At 51.9% G+C, this 25,143-nt stretch overlaps 6 protein-coding genes across 6 annotated transcripts; 3 read left to right on the forward strand and 3 right to left on the reverse strand.

The window, feature by feature from the left end:
* Positions 1 to 293: 293 nt before the first annotated feature.
* Positions 294 to 1,493, forward strand: COL26b_013148 (uncharacterized protein; the record flags this gene model as incomplete). Its single annotated transcript, XM_053185771.1, has 1 exon — positions 294 to 1,493. One exon carries the CDS (start codon positions 294 to 296, stop codon positions 1,491 to 1,493), a length of 1,200 nt encoding a protein of 399 aa, XP_053030268.1.
* Positions 1,494 to 2,092: 599 nt separating this feature from the next.
* Positions 2,093 to 3,058, reverse strand: COL26b_013149 (uncharacterized protein; the record flags this gene model as incomplete). The annotated part of the gene is made up of 2 exons (XM_053185772.1): positions 2,093 to 2,137; positions 2,453 to 3,058. 2 exons carry the CDS (start codon positions 3,056 to 3,058, stop codon positions 2,093 to 2,095), a joined length of 651 nt encoding a protein of 216 aa, XP_053030269.1.
* A 4,929-nt stretch (positions 3,059 to 7,987) lies between these two features.
* Positions 7,988 to 9,077, forward strand: COL26b_013150 (uncharacterized protein; the record flags this gene model as incomplete). Its single annotated transcript, XM_053185773.1, has 2 exons — positions 7,988 to 8,053; positions 8,145 to 9,077. 2 exons carry the CDS (start codon positions 7,988 to 7,990, stop codon positions 9,075 to 9,077), a joined length of 999 nt encoding a protein of 332 aa, XP_053030270.1.
* Positions 9,078 to 11,217: 2,140 nt separating this feature from the next.
* Positions 11,218 to 11,718, forward strand: COL26b_013151 (uncharacterized protein; the record flags this gene model as incomplete). Its single annotated transcript, XM_053185774.1, has 1 exon — positions 11,218 to 11,718. One exon carries the CDS (start codon positions 11,218 to 11,220, stop codon positions 11,716 to 11,718), a length of 501 nt encoding a protein of 166 aa, XP_053030271.1.
* Positions 11,719 to 21,360: 9,642 nt separating this feature from the next.
* COL26b_013152 (uncharacterized protein) lies at positions 21,361 to 22,321 on the reverse strand (the record flags this gene model as incomplete). Its single annotated transcript, XM_053185775.1, has 2 exons — positions 21,361 to 21,817; positions 21,867 to 22,321. 2 exons carry the CDS (start codon positions 22,319 to 22,321, stop codon positions 21,361 to 21,363), a joined length of 912 nt encoding a protein of 303 aa, XP_053030272.1.
* A 1,036-nt stretch (positions 22,322 to 23,357) lies between these two features.
* On the reverse strand, positions 23,358 to 24,055 carry COL26b_013153 (uncharacterized protein; the record flags this gene model as incomplete). Its single annotated transcript, XM_053185776.1, has 2 exons — positions 23,358 to 23,889; positions 23,946 to 24,055. 2 exons carry the CDS (start codon positions 24,053 to 24,055, stop codon positions 23,358 to 23,360), a joined length of 642 nt encoding a protein of 213 aa, XP_053030273.1.
* Between the last annotated feature and the right edge of the window lie 1,088 nt (positions 24,056 to 25,143).

Genomic DNA, 25,143 nt, shown 5'->3' on the forward strand with positions numbered 1-25,143 from the left:
ACGAAGTTCAGTCTTCTTACCCGCTAGCACCACACGCTGCATGCTTTTGGGCTGTTTACGCCGGCCAGGCTGACAACAAGATGCGCGTCAGGTTTATCAAGGAGTTTCTCGATGACCCAAGCTGTCAGGAAGTATATTACCAACTTCGTCATCCTAGGCGCAGGCACATGAGTCTCCTGTCATCAGACTTCCATGTCCAACGGCAGCTGGAAAACCGGGACTCTCAACGTGAGCCCCTACTGTATCACTTTGCATTCCATGGTGTTTTGTCTGCAGTCAAGCTGATTCTTCAAATGGATGTAAATGCTGTCATTGTCAATGCTGAGGGCGGTCATTACGGCAACGCTCTTCAAGCTGCCGCTTTCCAAGGTTACGCTGACATTGTGTCACACCTTCTCAAAGGAGGAGCAAATGTCGATGCCCAGGGTGGCCAATACAAGACCGCTCTAGCTGCTGCTGTAGAGGCATCTCATGAAGATGTTACCAAGATTCTTCTCAATTGGGACGCCAATGTCAACAATGGCCAGGATATTCTCTTAACAGCTGTTCTAAATCGCAAGACCAGCATTGTCGGGTTGCTTATTGGCAAGAGCGCTAATGTCAGTCGGGAGGCTTTCAAGTGGGCATGCCAAATCAGAAACCTGACTACGATACATCTACTGCTCAAGAACATTCAGAGCACTGACACCATCAATTACTGCAGCAAACGTCTGCATGACGCCTGTAAACGAGGTTATTACGACGTGGTTCAAACGCTGATCAGAAGCAAAGCCAACGTTAATGCAAGAGACTGGCATGGTCTTACCGCGCTTTACTATGCGGCTTCATACAATCACGTTAAGATTGTGAAATTGCTGCTTGAAAATGGGGCAAGTTTCAACCAGGAGGATGAAGAATTTGAGAAGGATCCCTTCTATGCCTCGTGTACAAACCGAGCCATGGAAACCATGAGCATTCTTTTGATGAAAGACCCGGACCCGGACCCGGACCCATTGTTTTTCGATGAGGCTCTTGAATCGGCGTCATACAGCGCTGACATCGAAGTGCTTGAACTTCTTTTGAAGACTGCCAAGAGGGAACAGCAAAATCAAACAAATCCCGTTGTTTTGGCTCAAGCTATGTATAACGCGATACTCTCATTGCATGAAGGATGCGATACAGTCTTGAGACTATTGCTTCAACATGGCGCAGACGTCGACGCCATTGCCGGCGACGCCGGCAAGAACACCACCATGCTCTGTTGTGCAGCGTTGTGGCTTCAAGATGACGAAAGGAAGGCCAAAGCGATGGTCGTTATTGAAGTGCTTCTCGAACACCATGCGAATGTCAACAAGGGCCACACTTTCCTTGGGACTCCCCTGGATATGGCGATGAGGGCAAAGAATTACAAACTAGTTAACATTCTGTTGGCAAAGGGCGCAAAGTGGACGCCATATTTCGGGATGTGCATGCAGCATACAGCATATAGGCGCAAGCTTGAGGAGGTGAAGTGAAAATATGTTGGTTTCACCGGAAAGAACGAAAATGAATGGGCCATGGGTTGCTGTCATGTTGAGGACTTTTCGAGCCCGTTCAGTAGGGTTTTCAAAATAGGGGAAGAAGCAGTGTCAATCAGTGCCCAGTCCAGTAGCTTCGCAGTATACATGCCTAGGAGTCCGGAATAGCTGTCCGCGTCGAGCCCGACTGTAGCCGCCATACCATTGTGGCTGTTAGCCTCGTTGGCTCGGGCTGAAGGGGCAAGTCGGACGTCGTTGCAGTACAAGTTGCAGGGTAAAGTCACAGTAGCTGGCCAGAGGCCGATGATGGCTGTAGATAGAGGATCAAAATCACAGCCACAGCAGATTCACTGAATCTACTAGCAGCTGGATCACTCGATATCACTAGGAACTTTACACGGATCATAGCCGCCTTGGAACAGCATATTTCAGGCGTTGTTTCCATGTTGTGGGTGTGTCTGTCACTCCAGAACAGAAAGCGTTTCGTCAACATTGAGCAAGAGATTGAGTGAACCACAGTGAGACTAGCTATCAGTGCCACATGAATTACCGTCTTCTGTAATAATCAAATGAAATTCACAATTGAGCTGCGTTCTTTACTGCGCAAACTGGATCCTAGTGAAAATGTTCTCCTTGAAACCCTAGAAGGCACGCTGTGCCATGGACAAATATGATAGCACTATTCTCTTTATTTGACTAAGTTTCCAACCTGAAGCACAAGCTAAACAAGCTGTAAGATTCTCTACTAGTCCTACTAAAGTCCTTGAAGCTGTCTCTTGTACATTCAAACAACCTCATTCCGACGAATCACTCCCAACCAGAGTCCACCCCGCAACACCAACTCCCAACTCGCCCTCCACAATACCGACCACCTTCCTCAACATACTCAGCATCTCCTGCGTACAAAACACCCGCACAAGCCCCTCCTCCCCCATCCTCCTCAGCCTCTCCCGTACCGCGACCACAGCATCCAGTTCACTCCCCTCAGGCTCTCCGACAGCAGCAACAACCGCCGCGTCAACACGCCCCGCGACCTCGTCCGCAAGACTATCCAGCACCGCAATCCGGACATCCTTGACGAAGCGCGAGCGCTCGAACTCGAAGTTGTCGTGAACGGCGGCCTGGATCTGGGACTGCAGGGTGTTGGCGGCTTGCAGAGTCTGAAGGTACCGGCGGTCTGGTGAGGTGTAGGCCCCGTTGCGCATCTTGAGGTCGCCTTCTGTGTCGAAGGAGCGCTTGGAAGCTGTGGAGGAGGGAGTTCGCTTCGAGGGCGTCGAGGCGAGGGTGCGGCGAGCGGAAGGTGAAGGGGTCTTGGGGGAGGAAGCCTCTGGAGTTTTGAAATCCGGAGTTGAGCGAGGGGGAGTTTGAGGGGTCCGTTGTGAGGGTGGTGTTTTCGGAGGGGAGGGTTGGGACTCAGGTTCGGCGATGATTTCGAAGGAGGTGTGGCGGGGGAGGAGGGGGAGGTTGAGGAAGTTGAAGGGGGGGAGGGTTTGTGTGATGTTGGTGAAGGGGTCTTCTGGAAGGCGGGAGGTGGGTTTGGTGGTAGACTTCGCGGGAGGCATCGTGCTGGTTTGCTGGTTAGCAGAATCTGGATTTGAACGGAGGACGGAGTCTGAAGGTCGTTAGTTCTTGATATTGATGATAGCAATATTGTTGGTCCGGCATCTTGATGCTATATAAACCCCGTTCACACATATCTTGGATATCACGGCGTCGAGTTGAAAACAGTCACGCATCGCGAGAAACGCATCGTGAGATTCACTTCAGAATGCCAGTCACTCAGAATGGGACAGCAAACCTGAGCTCTCAGCAATTTGTTCAGTAATCTCAAATTGGGGACAGGACGGCTTGACCCAAGCACCTGCGTGGATCACTCAATCCTTCCGAACTTCTTCCGGAACTCCCATGAGAAACAAGCCTGGCCAGCCGTTGGGCAGCGTGGCCACGTCATTCTCAATCCATAGGGTAGATCAGTGACATGCAAATTGCTGACTCGTCAGAAAATCGGCGTCGTTGTTTGGGCGCGTCCAGCCAGCGGCTGACTTGGAACCACAATGCCAACCTCCAGTCCCCCACTCGCTTCGCAGAAGTTCCACCCAGGGGTTGACGAGGGACAAGAAAAAAAAAGCTGCATTTGATGACAGCTTCGGCTAAGCAAACAGCCGTTTGCCACGCGGAAATCCGTCAAGTTGTGTGAGTCGCTTGACTCCCCTCGCCGACTTCCAAGGTATAAAAAAGGGATGAACTTGTCCGCCCACCCGACCGGCCGAACTGAACCGGCCGACAGCGTTTGCAGGTGTGTGTTCGTAGGGCAGGTAAAGACCGGACGGCGGGAATAGGCTAGACTGGCGCGGACTGCTGCAGGGTCCTGTCAGTGCACAGATGCGGGCGGATGAGATCCTGCAGGCAGACGGGCGGAAGGCCCTCCGCGTGTTGATGGTGTGCTGGCTTGCGCTCGTGGTTGTTGGCGCTGGGCTGCACAGCTCATCTGCGAATGTACGCCTGCGACATGTGGTGCAGTCGGTTGCTGCAGTTTTGGGCATTCCGCTCGCATTCTGCCCCTCCTCTTCCGAGCACGAGCAGCAGCGAGCAGCGGCGTTCATGCCCAGCCGCTGTGTCGGCGATCATTGAGGCAGGCTGGGGCCGGGAGCGCCGGCTTCTGGACTTCGGATTCGCCGTTTAGATGTGAACAGCGCAGTACCTCTGAGCTCGGCGGCTGAAAAGCGAGGAGGGGCATGTCGGGGTTTGAAAATTTGCGGTCTGGGAGTGCGACTGCATTGCGAACTCCAGTGCGTATTGCCCTCTTAGAATCTCGGAATTGATGCCATGTTTCCAGATCAACACAATCTCCTCCTTGAAGCGACAGGAAAGTCGCAGGCATATGTGGCAGCCAGACCGGGCCGGTCCAATCTCGAGGCGACAGTCCAGACACAGCGTCTCAGTCTGCGACAGGTTGAATGGTCGGTGATGAAAGTTGTCGCTGAGGTGAATTGTGATTTTTGACCGTATTTCCCGAGGTCGTTTGTCGTCAGTGCCTAGACCATGCTGGGTCTTGTTAGTAAAGAGGGTTGCAGTTGGATTTGCAGATTTGCAGACGGCGCCCGCGTTGGAGTCTCGGCTGGAGGAAGATGAGGAGAAGCAGCAGCGGTCTTCGGACAGGGAACAGGGGACGGGGCACAGCAATCCGCCATGTCGATCAGCACTCTGCACGGCAGGTCTGAGGTCAAACAGAGCCAATCCGCAGCGCGGTTCATCTGGTCAATCGCGATGACTGTGGTGGTGTTGTCTGAGTGAAGATGACCGCCGGACTGCTGGCGATGTGACTGCGCGGGTTGTCGACTCGGGTTCGCAGATGATGCATGTGACGCCAGTCACCAAAAACAGCATCTCTTTCCGCTCCGGGAAAAACGTAAAAGAGACAACGAAAATGAGCACGGGGAGTCCCAAGAGAAAAAAAGAATGGGGATGTTGGAAAATGGATCGAAAATGGATCGAGAACACGGCCACTGCGAAAATTGTGAGGGCGCACGGGAACACTCGGGGATGGCAGCTGCTACCATTCGCAAAGTCACTTCCTGGCCAAAACAGGCGGGAGGTACCTGATATGATGTCCTGCCTGCCCATTGGCCACGGGTGGGGCCGGGTGGACCGTGCTGCTCGTTCGATTGGGGGAAGGAATGGGCTGTTGGTCGCGACGTTCGACGCTGCAGCGAAATCAGACCACTTTGGCCGCTTCTCGACCCAAACCCTCCTTCCCACAACCACTACCTTGCTCCCCAACGACCTGACCCTCATCTCGCTCATTGTCGCCGGCATCATTCAGTCGCCCTCCGGCCTGCATGTCCAATCTCTGAGGCTGAATTGGAAAACTTTGCTGTGGCCATGTCCCTTCATTATCCGATGGATGTCCTCGCTAGGCACCGGACGCCCTGCCGCGGCCGGACAACGGAGTCACAAAGCAACTACGATCCGTCACCGGCATCGTCGATGCATCTCCGTTACGGATACCGCTTGTCTATCTGACGTCGCCGATGGATGCTACCATTGCTACTGCTGCTATTGTTGATGCTACCACTACGGATATTGCTGTGGCTGTTACGGATACTGCACCTCAGCTCAGCTGTGGCTCGTCGCTCCTCGCCGCCGAGGCCGAGGCCTCTTCCACAGCCCAGCTCCTTCGGCTCCGTCTCCCGGCATCTTCGGGTCTCCACGACCAGACGCCAGCTTGCACATCCTCCAGCCCATCCTCTCCACCAGGGCAGCTTGACGTTTAGCTTGAGAGCTGCAATCCGTACCAACCAGCCGCTCGGGTCTGCCAGCGCAGCACATCACCACGCACATCACCGCCCAGAACATGTCACTCATGCCGTGTTTGGTATGGCGTACCCCAGAGACCGACGTCCTGACTCTCATCCTCGAAGCACCCATCTTCCAGAACTTGGTTGGGACCTGGCACACTCGTCGTCCGTGCCAGGGAAGTGGAATCCCAAGTGGGAAGTGCGTGGGAGACGTGGGCGGGCGTGGGAGGGAGGGGACCCTGGAGATCTCGATCCCGCGGCGCACGCTGCCTGCCGTGGGCCACCTGTCAAACCGTTTTGGACCGTTTGCACTCCCAAAAGTAGTACATGCACCAGCACGCATGTCAACGACACTCGACAGTCAACTGGAAACACACTGCCGCCAAAACATCTTCATCAAGCAAGGCACGACGACATCGACACATGCACCTTGCACGCGATACCCACAGCCAGCCCACGCCATCACAGCGACCGCATGCACGTCAGGAACATGCCCAGCCCTCGGATTCCCATCACTGCCCGTCCATCAACACCAATTTCCCCTTCACCGGCCCCGTTCGCCAATTATGTAATGTTTGACACCTCACTTTTTTGACGCCGTCAGGAATTACATGCGCTCCATCTCGGCCGATGAGGACGGGATCTTGGTTCTGAGGGGTCTCGGGACATTGCCAACTGACGTCCTGGGGTGGTCCCTTTTCGGGGTCCCTGCGATCCAGATTCATCCCATTGCATGGCATCGCACGAGATTGAAGCATCCGAACCAAGGTCTTGACGCCGTGTCCAAGGTTTTGCAACAACTGAAGCGGCTCGCAATCTGAAGGCATCGAGAGAATGACTAGCGACAGAATTGCTGATGGCCAGATCTTATGCAAGATGATGACGGCCGGGGCAGAATATCGCAAAGAAACCGCTCGCTTCCGACGCCCCATGGCCTCATGTGCCCGTACTCGCAATTTAGCTTGAGGCTTATTGCCCGGTAGCTAGCCAACGCTCAAAGTTGGCAACGGCTTTCCTCTCCCGCCAAGCTACCCATCCGCCCCTCTATCGTTCTATTCTCTTTCCATCTCGTCGTGGCCCGGTCCGGGATTTGCCCATCCACCCCGGACCCTGTCACCGTTCCGAGCTCGCCCTCTGATGTCTCTGTTCTTAGTCAGGGCGTGGGACTCGAGTCTGCTCGGTGGGCAAAGACATTGTCTCATTGGAGACTGCACTGCGCAGCATGCACCGTTTCTCTCCGTTCCAGATCGCCCGCAAACGCCTTGTATCGGAATCACATCTCCCAAGCACCAGATGTGCTTTCCCATAGCACCAGAAATCCACAAGTAAACGCAGAGCACAGCAGTTTCCACGGTTGGGTGCCATGGATCAGGGATGACATAGGGCCACCGGGCGGTCACCTCTCTCCGGCGGCCCCCTAGCCTCTCCCAACATCCCTACCAGGTACGCCGTCCTAATGGACCGCTTGCCGACTCGGGATCCTCCCTCGTGCATGTGTCAAAGTAAACTCCACAGCACATCTTATGTCAATCATCAGTCTTTCCACCGTCGGATCCGTCCGCCCGCACCATCCCAAGCATCCACCCCCCGGCGTTCTCTTCGTTTACTGCTGTGCTGCTGGGCAAGTGACCGTCAGCCAGGCCCTCTCTGCTCCCCCGGGGTGTACAAGGTGTGCTCGCCGCACGAGCTGCCGTAGCGCACACCCGCAGTCGTACCTTTTTCTGTCACTTGTCCCTTGTCCATGGGCTGGTCGTATGACGAGCCCGTCCATCGCCAGTTTTGCTCGCCGTTCCAACCCGCGCCCGCCTTACCATGGCCCTCATCACCCCCAATTCTCGCCAGGTGGCCCACCCTATGCTACGCCGCGGAGCTCTACCCCGGCCGCCCTCTGCCAAGCAATTGGGAAACGCACCTCTTTTTTTGGTTTCTGCATTTTCATCGACTTGTAGGTATATAGCTTTGTCCCTCCGTCGAGTAGTCTCCCCACCTGTCCTATGCTCGAACCATCAGCCTCAATCGCCAAAGTAACATCATCATACAACTACACATCTCGCCATCCGGCACTTGCACACACACACCTACACACATATCTGGTCTTCACTCCCCCGAGTAACGCCACCATACTCACACATCTTCAATCAACTCACCACAACAACAACCCCTGGACACATCTACCCCTCCATGAATCGAACCATGGCCCAACAACAGTCCTTCGATTACTATCAAGTACCCCAGATGCCTCAATCGGGTGTCTCAATGGTAAGCCCATTTAACCGCCCCAATCTCCGAATAACCTCACTTTTTCTTCTCTGCATTCCAACAAGCCGAAGACTAACACCTCCTCCAACAGTCACCCCCAGAGCTCTCTCCTCTCTCTTTCTACGACACCCAAGCCGACTTCAGCGCCGACTCCGCACCATCCCGCGGCTCCCCCGTGTCTCCCGTCTTCCCCGCCTCTTCCTTCACCCTCCCCTCCGGCACCGACTGGCCCGCCTACTTTGAGAAGCCCACCCTCTCCCCAGACCTCGACGTCTTCTACGGCGAATTCGGCAGCCCAATGTCCTTCCTCTCCTCCCAGAACATCGCCCTCACCCCCACCGCCAACCCCGCAGATCTGACCTGCGACACGGTAGCCTTCGGCCGCGAGGGCATCAACGACACACAACCCCTCTTCCAATCCCTCGACGCCCCGGCCCAAACCGCCCGCCCGCAACCACAAGTTAAGACCGAGAGGTCAACCATCACCGCTCGTCCCGCCACCCAACAACAACAAGCACCCAGACAACCCGCCCCACAACAACAGCAGCGCACATCCCCCCGCAACGACCTCAAGCGCAAATCCTCCGCCTCCACCGCCTGCTCTTCCCGCTCCGCCTCCCCGGAGCCCCCCGCCCGCCGCACAAAGCACGAGCCCAGCAAGAACCCGCACAACATGATCGAGAAGCGCTACCGCGTCAACATCAACGAGAAGATCATCGCGCTCCGCGACGCGGTTCCCTCTTTGAGGTGCGTCGTCCAGCAGACCGAGAACCCGCAGGCCGCGGCCGCGCACGGCGACTCGGACGAGGCGTTCGACGTCGTCGAGGAGCTCGGCGGCCTGATGCCCGCGCGCAAGCTCAACAAGGCCACGATCCTGAGCAAGGCGACGGAGTACATCACGCACCTCGAGAAGAAGAACGGCATGCTCTGGAAGGAGAACCAGGAGCTCGAGAAGAGGTTGGCGGAGTGTCAGCGCTGGAGGGGGCAGAGCGAGGCTGCTGCCGCTGGGGCGTATTGGTCCTAGTTTCCTACTCTCCTGTTCGGTTTTCGTTTTGGGATGATAACAAAAACAAAAAAGACGACATAGCAACAAAGACGTTGAGTGTGTATATACAACCGGGCTGTATCTACGATTAGAGAAAAGGCGCTGAGCGGAAGAGGGTCGATGACGATCGGGCGTTTTACGGCTTTGATATTGGGAAGGCATTGTGTTTGGGGCAAAAGGGCTGTATACCACGATGAGCATGTCATCATCTGACACGGCGTTTTTCATGATGAGGAAGGAAATTCGGGAATGAGCTGGAATAGGCTTTGTTGGTTTTTGGTTTGTGACGAGTGCAGCCAAACTCTCCCCTTTTCTTTGCGCAGAGCGATGCGATAATGAAGAAGACACTTTTACTGTTCATGATGATTTTTCTTTGAAATGTGTGGTGACCTATGAAGAGCTGATGTGTCATAGGGACGGGAACTCTCAATTCGGATCAGTCACCCGTCCTCCGAAACGGAGGCTCCGGCTCAAACGTCTTCCGAGACCGAAAGCGGGGCCAGCCTTTTTCACGGAGCCGAACACCGGGCCGCTAAGTCCTCCATCCCGTCCTGGATCGCGCTCAAGCAGCAATGAACTTATATTCACATCAGCATTTTCCCCGTTCTGTGATCACCTACTGCAGGACTTACCAAGAAGAATATCGTCCAAGTAAGCAACTGCGAACATACGATTCTCCCTCAAGACCATGGATAGGGGTCTTAAACCTGCCACAACGGCAGCAGGAAGGCGCTCGTGAAGCAGGCGAGGGTGAGGTGGATGGCTTCTGGAAGCAAAGAATTGGGGCGTGTCGTTGGTGAAGAAGCGCAAGCTGGGCAGGAGGTGGAGGATGTGTTCGAGGTAGGCGCCGTAGGCGGTCACCTGGTCGAGGAAAGAGGACGTGGGCCAGGACATTGTGTGATAGGAATGGCATTCACTAGGTGTTTTGACGCTGGAGAGATTCCAGAATTGGAAACTGATTCGGGAAGACCTAGAAGGTAAGGAACTGATCACTGTGCGCTCGCGCACCTTGATGGGACGTTTCCCGAGGCGTAGATTTCTGTAGGTTAAGCCGAGTTACCTTGGCTGACGAATTTCTTGAGAGCCTTAGCGTCATGAAAGCGCAGTGAATCTCATCCCGTAATCAGAAATGAAGTAGACTAGCTAATAACTTGCTGACGAGCGATTACTGATTGAGTCTTGCTATGCGGGCGGATAACTGCCTACGTTAGGTCTGGCAGTTTGATTTATCTTGATTCACTTAATATTATTACTACTGCTCTTGTCCTTCTCTCTATCCCTATCGTTGTTATCATCGTCGTCGTTATCGTCGATGTCGCATATCTGCTACCCGCCCGGATAGCAAGACTCTACTGAGTTTCTGCTTAAGAGGTTGATGATCAACGATCAACCTGGCGCCGCAAGATTATCAAGGGAATCTAAGTTATCATTCCTCTGCCCTTGTTTCTAGTAGCTCGATTCTGCCGCTAACATTTTATCACACGTTGACGTAGAGTAGTGGTCTTGTATTTGCATTTGAACAGAATCCATATTTCTGAAGAAGTTGGGGCTGTGAGAAAGTTGGTGTGTCATGTCACAGGAACGGCTTACTGATTTTCACGGCCGTCATGACCCGGGTTTCGTTGGGGTATGTAATAGCCTGGCCCGACATGATAAGGCTGTCAAAACGGCATTATATTCTGAGACCGGCATCTTCATTCAATTCATTTCCCACTCAAGTTCAAGCGTGAAAGGGGCGTAGGTTACTAATCGGGAGCATACTCCCAGCTAATGGGGACCTCTTACACAGTTACTTGTTTCATTAGGTTTGCAATTTTGTTCCTTTCGTTTTCGGTATCCTTACCGTCTTCATTCCTGTACAGTCCGGAATAGCCCCGCCCGGTGTGTTTGAATCCACCGATAGTGGATGGAGCGATGAGCGACGATCACGCCTCGGACTTAGGATGACGCTGAGCGCGACTCGACACAATTTGGTCCGGAATTTACAACGCTTAACTCCAGTTCGGTTTTCCGACACGAAACTTCACGATCATATGAAAGAAACAATCACAATTGCAGTTGATCAAATCCGAGAAACCCCGGACTAGTCTAGTAGACATCACCAACTTTCATCACAAACATGACGACAGAACAGACCCTCTACGAAGTCGGCACCGCCTTCATCCGCGCCTTCGACACCCTCGAAGACACCGAGCACATCGCCGTCCGCGCCCCCTCCTGTACGCACACCTTCGCACCGGCCTCCATGGGCCCGCCGCCGCCAATGACGAACGCGGAGCTGGCCGCGCACCTGGCCAAGCTCCGGCTCATCATGACCGGCTTCCCCGTCACGGCCATAGAAATACATGTCAATGTGCCCAAGCGCCAGGTTCTGGTCTGGGCGACTGCCGTGGCGGAGTTCAAGGACGAGGTGAAGGGGCTGAAGGAGGGTGAGGATGGGATGGAATGGGACTACGTGGGGGAGTACGTGTTCTTCTTGACGGTGGACGAGGAGGGAAGGATCAGTCGCGTGGTGGAGTTTGTGGATAGTTTGGGGACGAAGAGGGTTTGGGGGTTGATGAGCAGGGCGTGGGAGAATGCTGGCGTGGTGCAGAAGCTGTTTGAGAGTCGGGAGGCTTGAGAGGCATGCAGTTTGTCGCACTATCTAGGCTTGGTTAGCTGAAGCCTTGGTCGCTTGTGCGATGAATATGATAACATTACTTTTCTAAGAGAATTTTGACGGAGGACCTGCGGCAACATGCATTTACGTGGCTTCATCCCATAAGCAGCTGATTCTTTCAGCCTCGGCTAACATCATTCCTCCCAGAATATGGGACCTATATCACTGCCCAAAAAGGCATCATCACAAAATTTCCTACTAACACTCGTCATCTCCACCTCAACAATCCCATTTTCGTAGCAAGCGGGCAGGTGCGCTTCAAGATACCGCATTGCATCGTTTGCGCCCTCTCTTGCCCGTTCTTCGCTATATTCCAATGCGGTGAAGAACATGGACCCTTCTCCACGACGGACGCTGGACCCCAGAGTGACAACGAAGGCGACTCGACTCAGGCGCGGCATCGCCACCATAGCGGTATCCAGCGCTTCCCAATCCGCCGAGTCTAATTCCTCTTCTTCTGACTCGAATACGTCCTGGTTGACGTGGAAGAAGATGTGTTTGAGCGTCGTGGGGGCTGAGAAGATTGTGACAAGAGGCAGGACCAGAATGTTTGGGTCGTCCTTGCTCACTCAAGGCCGAGACTTAGGGTTGTAAGAGATGGCATGTCGGGAAGGATCAATCCGGCTCGTAGGAGATGTCAGCATTCTATTGAATTGAGTGACGAGGAACACTACTTACCACTATGCTGGAACATGACGGCCAGAGAGCACAGCGACGAAGCCGTGCTCTTGATCAACTTCAAAAGGGGCCCCCCGTCGTGATCAACATTATCGGCGACTAGGGTCTCCAGCTTCGGGAGTCGAGCTTGTGCCAGCGCGGAGACAATATCCGACCATACTCCATCACGTCTTGGTGTACAAACAGAAAGACATAGATGCCGAAGGTTTCCCAGTCGCACAACTGGTTCCGGAGAAGGGGGCGAGATCGCGATAGCGACCCTTTTGTGATCGGCCGTGCCGTTTGCATCCTGTCCCATTGTTGTGATACATTCATGACCACGGTATTTGGTCATCAACTGCACGTAGCCAAGCGCCAGAGTACTGATACTGGGCTGGTCTAACATAATGTCCAAAGCGTCGCGAATATGAGCAATCCTGAGGTACATGACGCTAAGTGACTTCTGCGGCCGCGCTGCCTTGAGCAACTCCTTCCGAAGGCTCCCGAAATGGCAGCAAAGGTCCAGGTGTTGGATAAACAAGTTAGAGGTGCTCAGAAAGTGACGCATGACCATAACCAGATTAGCGTGCCAGGTTAGTTGTCTCTCGGGGTCTGGATGCTTAGGCTTTGGTTCGTCGTCGACACAAAGGGTCTTCACTTTACGCGGGATTGCCGTACCGGGGTTCAGGACGGAGACTAGCATCTCTGCGAATGGAATACATAAGTAGACTCTTTGCCGTTCCCAATAAATTTCTCGAGACGGAAGGAGCCAGGAGCGGCTGACGAGGCTCGCGGCGGGCAGCGAGGAGGTGGGGAGATGGGAAAGACATTGGTAGAGCAGCTCTGGGGGAAAGGCTTGAATAGGCATCGTTGAGATTATCGGAAAAGATTCGTTCACCAGTATTGAAAACGAAATGAAGGAATGGAGAATTTGTGAAGTGTGGTTGCCCCTGAGGATGAGCTGAACTATTTAAGTTGAACTAGTGAAGCCGGGCTAGGCTGATTTGGGATGGACTACGGCTGGCGTTGGAGATGGATAGTTAGCACACTTGCGAGATGATCATGGCCTTTTTTGTTTTATGCAGCTACCAAGAAGCTATCTAAGGCCAGGGTTGTCGTGCTCAATTGCATTTTGACAGTCTCTCGCTCATGCATGGGATTTATGTACTGGCGAAACAGTACAGCTCTATGGGGTGTTCGGTGGTAGCGCGTCATAGACATAACGAATAGGACCAATTTCCTCGAGAGAACATGCCGTGCGGTTTGGTGTTAGAGTCAAACGACAGTCAACAAGGTGCGCCTCCAGGCGGCAAACTGCGAAGAAAAAGTTAGAAGGGAAGAAAGATTGATAGGTTTCGTTTCAAACACAACAACCAAGTTCCGTACGTAAAGCTCAAAAAGAATATCCAAGCTTTATTCAATTCACTAGAGCATGTTTCCGATAACAGCATTAAAGATGAAGACATCGTGGGTGGAAAGTCATTACTTAATTTATGACATGGTCGTTCATCAAGTTCTAGTTGAAGGATACAAACTGCGCAAATGGATGTCTTCGAAGCCATCGTAAATCTGTAATGGACACTAATGTTGGCCCCCAAAATTCATCCATGGCGAAACATGGTACTGTCGCTTGATTTACATGCCAATTGTGGTGGACCTTGGCGAGTTTGGCCACTCACATTGTTCGCTTGAAAATCTCTTTCAACCAGAGCTACCTCCGTGACATTCAATTTTGTAAAGAAGCTCATGATTCGTGTACGGCGGTATTTCAGGGGGCGTCAATAGCATCATGTCTCGGTAAACTTTCGACAGCCAGTTCTGCCAACATTAGCCAACGCGAACGTTTCCTCATCTAGTTAACAACAACATACACCTACACGACTTCACCGTCGTGTCTGAATGTCCGCCTTCTGTGTTCCAAATCTCCTACGTCATAATCCGCAAAAGCATTTCTACTCCAAGACCGACCCTCCACCCTCTTCACCTCAATAAGACCTTTGCTGCGGCAAACATCCAGTTCACCACGCAGCACGGCTAATCCCCGTTCAGCCTCTGCGGGTTCGCGAGAGACCTGGTTGCCTATCAGCCCGCCAGCGAAGAACCCAGGTGTGTAATCAATGATGGTGATCCGGCGCAGACATGGCATCCCTGCCATGATCGCATCCAGTTCCTGCCATTGATTTCTATCCCTGTACTGCGGGCTAGTCATGAGATGTAGGAAGATGTGCTCCAGAGTAGCCGGGGCTGAAGAGATCGTGGCCAGGGCTGAGGTGACGCCTGTGTTGCCTAGATTTCCTCGGCCCGGGGGGCGGGGGTAGATGCTTAGGTTTTTAAGACAGGGCATCCCCGGGAGGATGAAGTTGCCTAATGGATGTCAGCGTCCTGGGAAACGTGTGTAGTGGGAGCGATTGTTACCAGGATCGTCGAAAGATGCAGCCAGAGATTGGAGTGTTGCAGCCGTGGCGCGAATCAATCGCTCCAGCTTTTCTCTTGTTCCTTGTGGAGATTCGGCAACGAGAGTCTCAAGCATTGGGAGTTTGGCTCTCGATAGCGCCGGAACAATGTGTGACCAGACTTTTCGTACAACCCAATGTGTGCCGTCGAGGGGCGGCCCCTCAGCCGAGTAAAGACACAGGGCTCGAAGATTTCCCAGCCGTACAGCAATGGAAGCGATTTCGTTCTCAGTGTTTTCGATCTTGTGCTCCTTCCATCGGCGCAGGATTTCCGTCCCATCGTTAATAACTGGCCCCTCCACTGATACCAGACCGACGCCCAGAAAACTAATATCAGGCTGGTCCAGAACAATCTCCATCGCCCGACTCAAATCATTGGTTATCAGCCACTTCACAATGAGCGATCTACGGGGTCGCGCCTGTCTGAGGAACTCTTGCTGCTGGCGCTCGGAAAGGTTACAGAGGCCAAAATTGTCGAGAACCAAATCAGAACATGTGTGAAAGTGGTTCATGATGGTAATGACATTCTCTCTGAAGGCTTGTATTGCCTCAGCGTCAATTGGTTCATCAACACAAATAGCCTCGACCATTTGCGGGATCGTCGTGCCAGGGCCTAGAAGGACGGCGAGCTTCTCGGCAGTCTGGGCCGTTAAATGGATCCTCCGCCGGCGCCACTGAACTTCTCGGGCTGGAGACCACCAAGAGCGGCATACATGGCCGGCGGCAGGGAGGGAGGGAGTGGGAAGAAAAGAGAAGCAGTGCTCGAGCAGCTCTGGAGGGAATGCTTCGATGGACACTGTAAAGAGGCTGGGAGGATATTTGATGGAGAGTCGTACGAAGTTCCGTCAAAATTCTTCTTTGTTGGAATTGGTTTGTTTTGGTTGAGCTCCTGACCGCGTCTAGTGCCGAATGTTATGTACCCTAGTCACCAGCCCGAAAAAGAAAGATACCCATGAAATTGAGCCAGGGGGATATGCAATTCGTCAAAACACCCCAGCATCTCATATGCACTTATGGGGCCTAAGTACCACGTTTACAAACATTCAGGGACTGTATACTAAATCTGACCTTCGCCGTTCCTCGATCTTGAATGCATGTGTGCAATAACGCAACACATTAGTTTCGCATAGGGCGCCGTCTCTTGTAAGAGGCGACAATACTAGAGCGGGGTAGGTATAGTCTCACTTATGGAAATGTATGGCACTGTTGTGCTGAGATGTAATTTTACCTAGACATCTTGAACATAGTTCAAAGGTTGTCATATTTCAATCTGGTAGTCGCCTGGGTATGGTGCGGCCAAAAGAGATGCACGACCGAAATTCATGATTTCCGATTTGCTTTAGCGCGAGCGATTGCAGAACCGCCGACACTCCAGTCTACAGCTCAATGAATCGCAGCTCAGCCATCGACATTATCTCTCCTCGATCTTCTCCTCATGACGCAGTGCAAATTAGAGTTTACTCTCGTCTCATTGAGGACTTATATTTTTAACGCGATGTGGTCTGCTTCATTCTCAATCGCGCTGTAAGAGTCGTCCTCTAATACGTCAGCAGCTTTTATGTGTACACCCATGCAGGTCATTCACACCGACCGATATGCATGGGATTTCAGCCCAGGATATTTTAAGCAGCGTGCATCTTGCCAAGGCCTGTATGCTTACTTTCAAGGCTGATGTGCCTTATCTTTCCTCAGCCGTAACTGTCCTGATTGGCAGAAGTGTGCCTCACTAACGGAGAGATCGCCGTGTGCTTCCCAATTCTCGTTGGAAGTACAGGAAAGGGGGCCATAAGGTCCACTGAAGGCGCTAGAAAATTGCATGTGCTAATGGATACGAGAGGCAACAGAAGTGATTGCGGATCTTGACTTGACATGTACCTAAACCACCAATGAATCGTGATGAGGCGCTATCTCTGTGAACGGTCTTCATCAAGCTCTCGCATGCCGTTGTAAGCCCGACTGTAGCTCAAATTATTGGAATTTAGATGTACTAGCATTTGCCTATAGCTTCTGTGGTGAAGAGACGTTGCGTAGAATGCCAAGTAGGCAAGGCTTTACATGAAGACAAATACTTGGGTAATTTCAAGGCATGCGAAGGGTGCGGCATGCAGGCTGTGGATTTCGTGTTACCTTAGAAATGCAAAAAGGCTGCAAGAGAGGCTCGGCAGTCCGCCATCAGCTTTGAAGTCACATCATTCTCTGCAAGTACATGAAGGCTCCGACGATTGCGTAAGTTGCCTGTCATACAAATGTGTCAGTAGTAAAAATACCTACTTAAGTACAGGCCACGGCTCCCGTATGTTCATATGAAAGAGGCGACAATCTTCCATCCATCCATGTTCTACAATGAATCATTCTCAGTTTTTCTCTCTCAGAAGCATACCTCTTCTTAAAGTAATCATGGAGAACTACCACGTGCTAACCCGGCCTAATTCTCCCCAAAAGCGTTCTTTGGGACGATTCTCCACGCTCACCTCGGACGCTTCCCTTCAACCTCTTCCAGATCAACCCAGGCAGTACCAGCCTCCGTCATCTACCAGAACCCATCGGGAGAGACGGAACCCCGTGAGCAAGTAGTATCGAACAACCCAGCTCACCTCAGTGATGATGAGCAAATGAGTCTCATTTCACATTCTTGCGACGAAAATGAAGACCCATCGGTTCAGTACACGGCAATCCCACAATCACTGAATGCCACTTCTGAACAGTCGCAGAGAGTTCCGGATTGCCTTAAAGGCGTTCCCTCGACGTCACCGAATGCTGCCAAGGGAAAATCCATCAAACTAGATACCCCAGACATTTCGAAACCATTATGGAGAATCTGGGCAATCGAACTGGCCTGCCTCCTGCTGAGCGTTTTGCTGTTCATCTGTACGTCTATGTTGCAGTCAACATGCCAACCTCAGCCATACTGATTACTCACTTTCAAGTCATTATCATCGTCTTTGTCTCATTGAACCAGAAACCATTACCAAACTGGCCTTTGGGCATCACATTAAACTCGTTCCTTGCATTCCTCACTACCTGGTCTAAGGCTGCGTTCATGATACCGGTGTCCGTTGCCATCAGCCAAGCTCAGTGGGCCTGGTTCGATCAGAAGAGCACAGAGCCGCGGCCCCTCTACGACCTCGACGTTATTGATCAGGCAAGTAGAGGGGCATGGGGATCTCTCATACTGCTCTGGCGGTTTCGCTTCCGCCATTTTGTGGTTCTTGGGGCTCTCCTGGTTTCTATCAGTGCTCTGACATCACCCATCACACAGCTGGCCATCAACTACCCTATGCGGGATGTTCCACTAGCAAGAGAAGTGGCTAGCACACATGCCATCCAGGATCTCAGTTCGCCCAGAGATGCTCTAGGCATTGTCGCCCATATTTCTACCTTCTTAGCTAGCTTCCTGGATACTACTAAGTTTACGGAACCAATACCCTATTCAGTCATTGCTAACAGGGGAGTATTCTGTTCAACAGGCAACTGCACATTCAAGCCTTATCATTCAATTGGAGTTTGCATGAAAATGGCAAATATTACATCTTCTCTGAATGTCGATGAGTTTGAAAACCCAGAGAGCCCGGACCTGGCAGACACACCATTCATAGGTGGAGTGGAAGAGGTGATTCCCAACAGGAAAGTTTGGAAGGCCTCCCTACCTGGCGGCTATCATATGGCTCACCAGAGCAAAGCAACAATGTTCACCGACCTTTTGACCGGAAACCGCACTTTTGGATTCAGGGATGATCCCATCTTACAAAAGGCAAGGATTGCATCTTTTGTTCTGGTTTACACGGCGCCAACAGCCTACGACAAGTCCTCGTGGGAAATCTCCTACAACACCACAGCTAAGGGAATTGTGGACCAAATTGATGACTTTCGCCATGAAGCTAGAGAGATTCTTTTCCATCTCTGTGTTCACACATACGAAACGAAGGTCTATTTAGGCAAGGAAATCACTCAAATAGTTGGTTCTCATACCGAGCCGCTTGAAGAAGGCGCCAGTCCTTTTCTCGACTTGGACTGCGGGGATCTGTTAAACAAATCTTCGTACCAATGCAGGGAAAACAAACAACGCGGGAACGATACTATTCATCTCAGAGCTCCAAAAAGAAGCCTTCCACCTCATCTGGAATTGAACTCGACAAAGGAGAGCACTTTTACTGCCAATTACCGCGGCATGGAAGACATCGCCCAAGGACTGAGGTCCTATATCGCAGGCTATTCAACAATCGTCATGGCTTTGAACGAGCAGCAGGACTTCCCGTACGTGACCACAGGAAGCGACTTTATAACAAGCCTGTTCGAATGGGTTTTCTTTCATCATCCCAGCATGCGAGACGTCAATATTCGTGAAGTCCGTATGCAGAACATCTACCAGAACCTTGCAACCAGTTTGTCTGCAACGTAAGTGCCAGTCCTCGTTAAGTTTCTTTCATCTCCCATTATTGCATGTCAATAGTTCGAAGAATATGCGTTCCGGAAACTCAGCTGACATTCAGCGTAACCATCAGATTTCGCGGCAGTCAAATCGGAGCTCTGAACCTGACGCACGCTGTGTTCAACGTCACTGGCGAGGCTACGGGAATGGTCCCTCACGTCGAGATAACATGGGCCCCGCTCTCACTACTAGCCGCCGAAATTGTACTTGCGGCACTATTTCTCTCTCTTACGATGTTCAACCAAATCGACCACCGGGGAATGAGATTCTGCGACGTTAAAGGCTCTTCTTTAGCGACCCTTGTGGCTCTGGGCGAGGAATGTCGGGCTGCTGCAGGTGGCGGGCTTGGGCCTGTAAAGGAGCTTGAGAGGACTGCGCGCAAGCTAGCGGTCCGTCTTGAGGGAAGTCAGATCGTGCTGGCTAAGAATGTAAATAACGAGAAAACTTCGCACGAGACGAACTGAGCGAGAATAATAGAGCGCAATGCTCCTCAGGAAAACATAGGCGAAATGAAGTTCTTGGCTCAAAGAGAGGCGCCAAATGCCTTAGTGAAACAGCGAAAGATTATTAAATGCTATCGGCTGTGGATTGAAGTATTGCAGGTCGTCTGCCGCCATGGTCTGCCCAGTGAAGTCCAGGGCCACTAAGTTAAACGAACTTCAGCGTCATCCTGTTCACCATAGTTGCTGTGAGACAAAACTGGATTTACTTAGTTCCCTTCAAATGAAAGCCTAGACGTAGTCCGATAAACAGCTCCCAGTTCGCCCATCATCCCAGACAAATCGCGCTGATGACAAGCAGTGCCCATACCGCCAGTCCTCCAGCATTAAGTCTAGTCTTCGAACTAGCAGCACCACTCTCATGCAACCCAACGATCCCTCTTTCTAAACCATTGCGAGTCAAACACGACCCAAAGCTGTCGAGAGCCTCCTCGGTCGGTATCTCGCACCAATAATAACAGTCGCTTGCGATGTTAACAGCACTGGGTGAACAGCACGCCGTCATGGCCACGTATGACCCATTCCGACCGATGGGTACGAAGCCGGTGCTGATGTTGCTTGGAATGCCGTATATGTTGACAAAGTCCGGTATGCCGGAAGCATCCGGGCAGGTAGTGGTTGAGTTCATTTTGAGGCTGCTTGTCGAATCTAATAGAATTGCAAGAGACTGATGTTTTCTGAAGCAATTTGGAGATACCGATTCTTGGATTACGAAAGGATGGGAAGAGAAGTAGGCAGTGAGAGCGAGTAGTTGGGAGGGAAGACTGTGGTCGCAAATTCATGGGTGCGATTTATGGTCTCCATATGTCCAGCGGCACAGTAAGCGTCAGCCTTGAAGGAGAGCAGTGGATACTCCTCCTCGGGGGCTTCTGCATCTGCTACGTGCCGCTTGTAGCGGTTACCTTACGTTTTTGAAGTTCTTCTCTTGGCGTTGGTGTTGTTAGTGAAAATTTGCTCTGCTTGGCACCCTATCTAGGCTGCTCGCCTATGATACATGTGGGCCGTGGGTTTCTGGGACCGGAGAGCCTCACCGCTGAGACGAACGCTTGCCTATTGTAGATGACATTTCGACGGGGGTTCTGGTACAGGCGGTGCGGCTCGATATCGAGTAAGGTCGTTAACATTATTTGTTGAATTCCTGGAGCTGAGCTTTCGATTAGCTAAGCATCTAACTGACAAAAGTCGACCTGAAAGCTCGGATACCGATGGATATCTGTCAGCAAGCGTAGCTGTTGAAGCTTTGTGTCAGTGTTGTTGTTGGTCGGTCTTGGCGTTGGCACTGGTTTTGGCGAGATAGCGCTATCTAGCCTGCAGACTTACGGGGCATTGTGGATCGGCTTTTTAGATCTCGTTATTTGACACATAGAACGAGCTAGAGTCTTCATCGTTGGCTCAACATCAACAGGGTTTCGATTATGTATATATGTAACCTAGGTATGTGAAGGCATGCCAATCAGAAAGAAACCCTGATAACGCGCTTGACTCCGGAGTTGGTCCTCAAATGTCCCTTTTGCCTCATTTGTTCTCCCTGCTCTTAGCCTGCGCCAGGGCAAGTTCAGGGTAGCTAAGAGTCATGGCGAGTGTGATTGAATGAGTTGTACACAGCTACATATTCAGCCTCATACGTTCCACCTGACACTGTAACGTTGGTTGGGGTCTCGGAGCCGTAAACACCGTTGGGAAATCCTCCACCAATAGCCATGTTCATGAGAATGAAGTGGGGGTTGTGAACCGTCTTTTCCCACACGGCATCCGGGATGGCTGTTTCGTTCACTTGGTGAAACTGAACCCCATCGACAAACCATGTCAGAGTCTCAGGAGTGTTCTGTCTGTCGACCTCGATAGAATACGTGTGGAAGTTTCCGGGGCACGCGCTATTAGGACAAGTGCTGCTGTTTCCAATGCCGTTGGACTCGTCGCATGGTCCGCCAGGGTTTGTACCGCAGTGGTAGACACCCCAGTGACGATCCATGAGGTTCACATTCTCCATAATGTCGAACTCTCCAATTGAGGGCCAGTTCCTAGAGATCGAGTCAACACAATTCTCTCCGATGGAGGAGAAACACGTACCAGTAGTTGCCACGATATTCAGCCCCTAGAGTCCAGAAAGCTGGCCAGTAACCAACTCCATGGCCGTTGAGGTCTGGGATCTTGAGGCTTCCCTGGATGATCATTTTCCCTCCAGGCTGAGCCATAAAATCGGTACGCCGGGTCTCAATTCGCGACGAAGTCCAGGTCCCGGTGGCGTTCCGGATAGCGGTGATCTGGAGATTACCCTTCCCATTCATGCGCACGTTCTTGACATCGTTGGTGTACGTCTGAATTTCTCCGGTACCCCACTGAGCAGGTCCTCCGTTATAAGAAGTTCCGGTGTCGATAATCCAATTGTCCGGGTCTGGCAGGGTGTTGCGCCGACCATTGAAGTCGTCGGCCCAAGTCAAGGCATAGCCGCGAATCTTAGGAACGTGGGCCTGGGCGGCGGGCGAGACATACAGCAAAACTGCGAGAGCGTTCAGGGTGTACATGACTGGTGATATTCTGCGAAAATAAAACAATAAACAAGTGTCTAACGAGTGACTGAATGAGTTTGTCTTCAAATGAATGACTGAATGGCGTTGAGCCAAAGGAGTGTGGAAATCAGAAAACTTGACTGATCGAAAAGTCGGCGACGTTGGACATGGTGGTGATATTCGCTCACATTTGTAGTGTAGTTCACGGTCTGGAATTAGGGACCAAGGTTCATCGTTTACAGCCACGGCTCTCGGAATTGACCCAGAGGCCGCTGTAATTTCGCGAGTTGCCTATTTTGCAAGGATGTAGTAATTCGTTAAAATCTGAGCAGGCTTAGAAAGTTTGTTATGTTACAGTGGCCCAGACGACTCATTTCCGGTGTGCCCGCTGTCAGGCCTGATTACTATTCGTAACTGCCACTTCTTGCGGTAATAGTTCTCTATCCCACCGGCTATAATATGATGCCAGAGCCCTCATGTGCGAAATAAAGTTACGAGCAATTCCCGTCGCCATGGATCAAGCGATTTTAGATTGATTTTATTCAGGGGGAAAGAGATCTCGTTGCTGGTTAGCCTGCAGATTTATCCATCACACACCTTCTTGTCGTCTCGCCAATCGGGTTAACGCCGGTGGTGCACAAATCGACCGCCGGTGCCATCCTCAACTGCAAGTACCCAGCCTGGGACGTTACCAAAGGTTCGGTCAGCCCTTGCCAATGCATAGATAGGTCAAAACCATAACACTGGAACGATCTTCAATACCAATTATACGGATGTTACCGATACCAACGACAAGGATCGGCATGCATGGGTAAGTTACTTTAGGAGCTTCTCCGTTAGGAGGGATGCGTATAAGTAAGCGGGCCGAGACTCAGCGTGCTATTGAGCATTTTGTTCTGTTTAGTCATCCGGTTTACTGTATTCTCCATTTTCGTCTTCTCGATTACGACTGTTATCGTTCGCATCCTTGTCTCATCTTTTTGTCCATCCCGCCATTCACTGCTTTCTATGATGAAACTCGCAACGAATATCTACCACATAGCCTGGAAGTCTATGCGTAGATGTAACAGTAGGGCCCATCTAGTGTATCCAACAGACTTCCAAGAGTCGCAGCCTCCACGCCCAAAAAGGGGAGCTCAATAATATCCTCCAGCGTAGCGTTCCGACTGGGCGGGCTGTTCCCGAACGTAACAGTGCCGGAGATCGTCTTGGCCTGAGAGTAGTGCAGCGCTTGCCAGAGCCAGTACATACGGTCAACCATTGTATGATGCAGGTAGAAGGCAGGATCGACAACCCCCGAGTAGAGGTCCGAGTTGGAACCGGAGATGGTCTGGTGGCCGCCGGCATGGACGCCCGGGAGTTCCGCGCTCTGGCTGTCAATCTCGGATTGGAAGCTGGCGATGTCCCTCGCTGTGTCGCGGACAGTAGCGTTGAGGAAGGCGTCTTTGGTGTAGATGCGCGTCGCGAGCCAGCTGCTCAAATCTCGCTTGACGCAGTGCGGATTGTACCGGAGCTTGTCGGCGGTGCCGACGCCGATAATGCCATCTTGTTGAGGCTGGACCGGGCCAAGGTTGGCAGACAAACTGAGAGGTGTTAATCTTTTACCAAAGATACATGAAGTGTGTTACCAGCAACGTACTTGGCGAAAGGTCCAGTGGCGATGCAGCCGCCTCCCAGACCGGAAGGGATATGGAGACCGGCGGAACCGATGGACCCGTTATGCGGCACGAAGAGTCCGTCAGAGCCCATGCTGGTTTCTGAGCCATCAAAAACTGGAGACTTTCTCAAATCGTCTTGGCGTGAGAACCAATTCCAGTACTGCGCGTTGTTAGACCAGGCCGAAAGCGCAATGCTTATTACGGGAGATAACTTGCTGGAAGGTAGCCAGAGTAACCGCACTCGTTACGGAGAGCTTGCTCGTAAGACCAGACATAATGTCTATGCCAAGTGAGAAAGTTCCCAGTTACGTGAACGCTCATGGTCTGATTTATATGCTGCGCAGCGAAGTCGTCGTAGCGCACGCGGGCCCCGGTGTTCAGAGCTGGGTCTGTTTGAGACGGAGAGGAGAGCAGGCATTTGACGGCGCTGATGTACTCTTTCCTTTGCTCTGCATCCAAATCATCCCTGTTATAGAATTTGACGTCAGGAAAGCCGTCACGGTTCAATATTTCGGGTAGCACGACTTACCAGTTTTTCCGCACTCCTGCGGTCTCCATTTTACAAGTACTATTCCTATTCAGTACTGCATTAGGTTCTGCTTTCTTAAGGGCACCAAGAGCTTCGTCCTGGATTGGTTGGACGAAGTCTGTCTGGTTGCCTGCAGCCTGTGTCAAAGTCGACGCTCCCAAGAGCACGAAGGCCGCTGCATTGATTTTCATTACATGCATGTTGATGAAGAGCTTGACGAAGGCCTCAAGAAGCCAGGCGGATTATTCATATACAAACAAAAGACTGCTAACATGGTTCTAGGTAATCGTTACTTCAGCTGTCGTTTCTTTTGGTTTTATGGCGCGACTTACAACATCCATCTGGCTGGCACGGAGCAACCCGCTGGACTACTCCGACGTTCGGCGGTCGAAGCTTGCCGTTCCGGGACAAATAACCGATCTTGAGCCCTTCAAGCGGGACCTATGTCGGGCCAAGACGCAACCTCCATCGGCGATGGTTGTAAGTGGAAGCTGAGAAACAGGTCCGGAAGCGAATTGCACCCAGCCGGTATGGTATGGGATACTGGAGCCAACCGATGACGCAAACGTCGTACTTACTCATCAGTTCGTACTAAATACGAGGATTCTTGCCACCACTTTTGCAAATCATTGAGAAGTGGAAGGAGGCAC

Source organism: Colletotrichum chrysophilum, assembly GCF_026319265.1.
Source record: "Colletotrichum chrysophilum strain AFK26 chromosome Unknown scaffold_208, whole genome shotgun sequence".
In the NCBI taxonomy this organism is placed as follows: domain Eukaryota; kingdom Fungi; phylum Ascomycota; class Sordariomycetes; order Glomerellales; family Glomerellaceae; genus Colletotrichum; species Colletotrichum chrysophilum.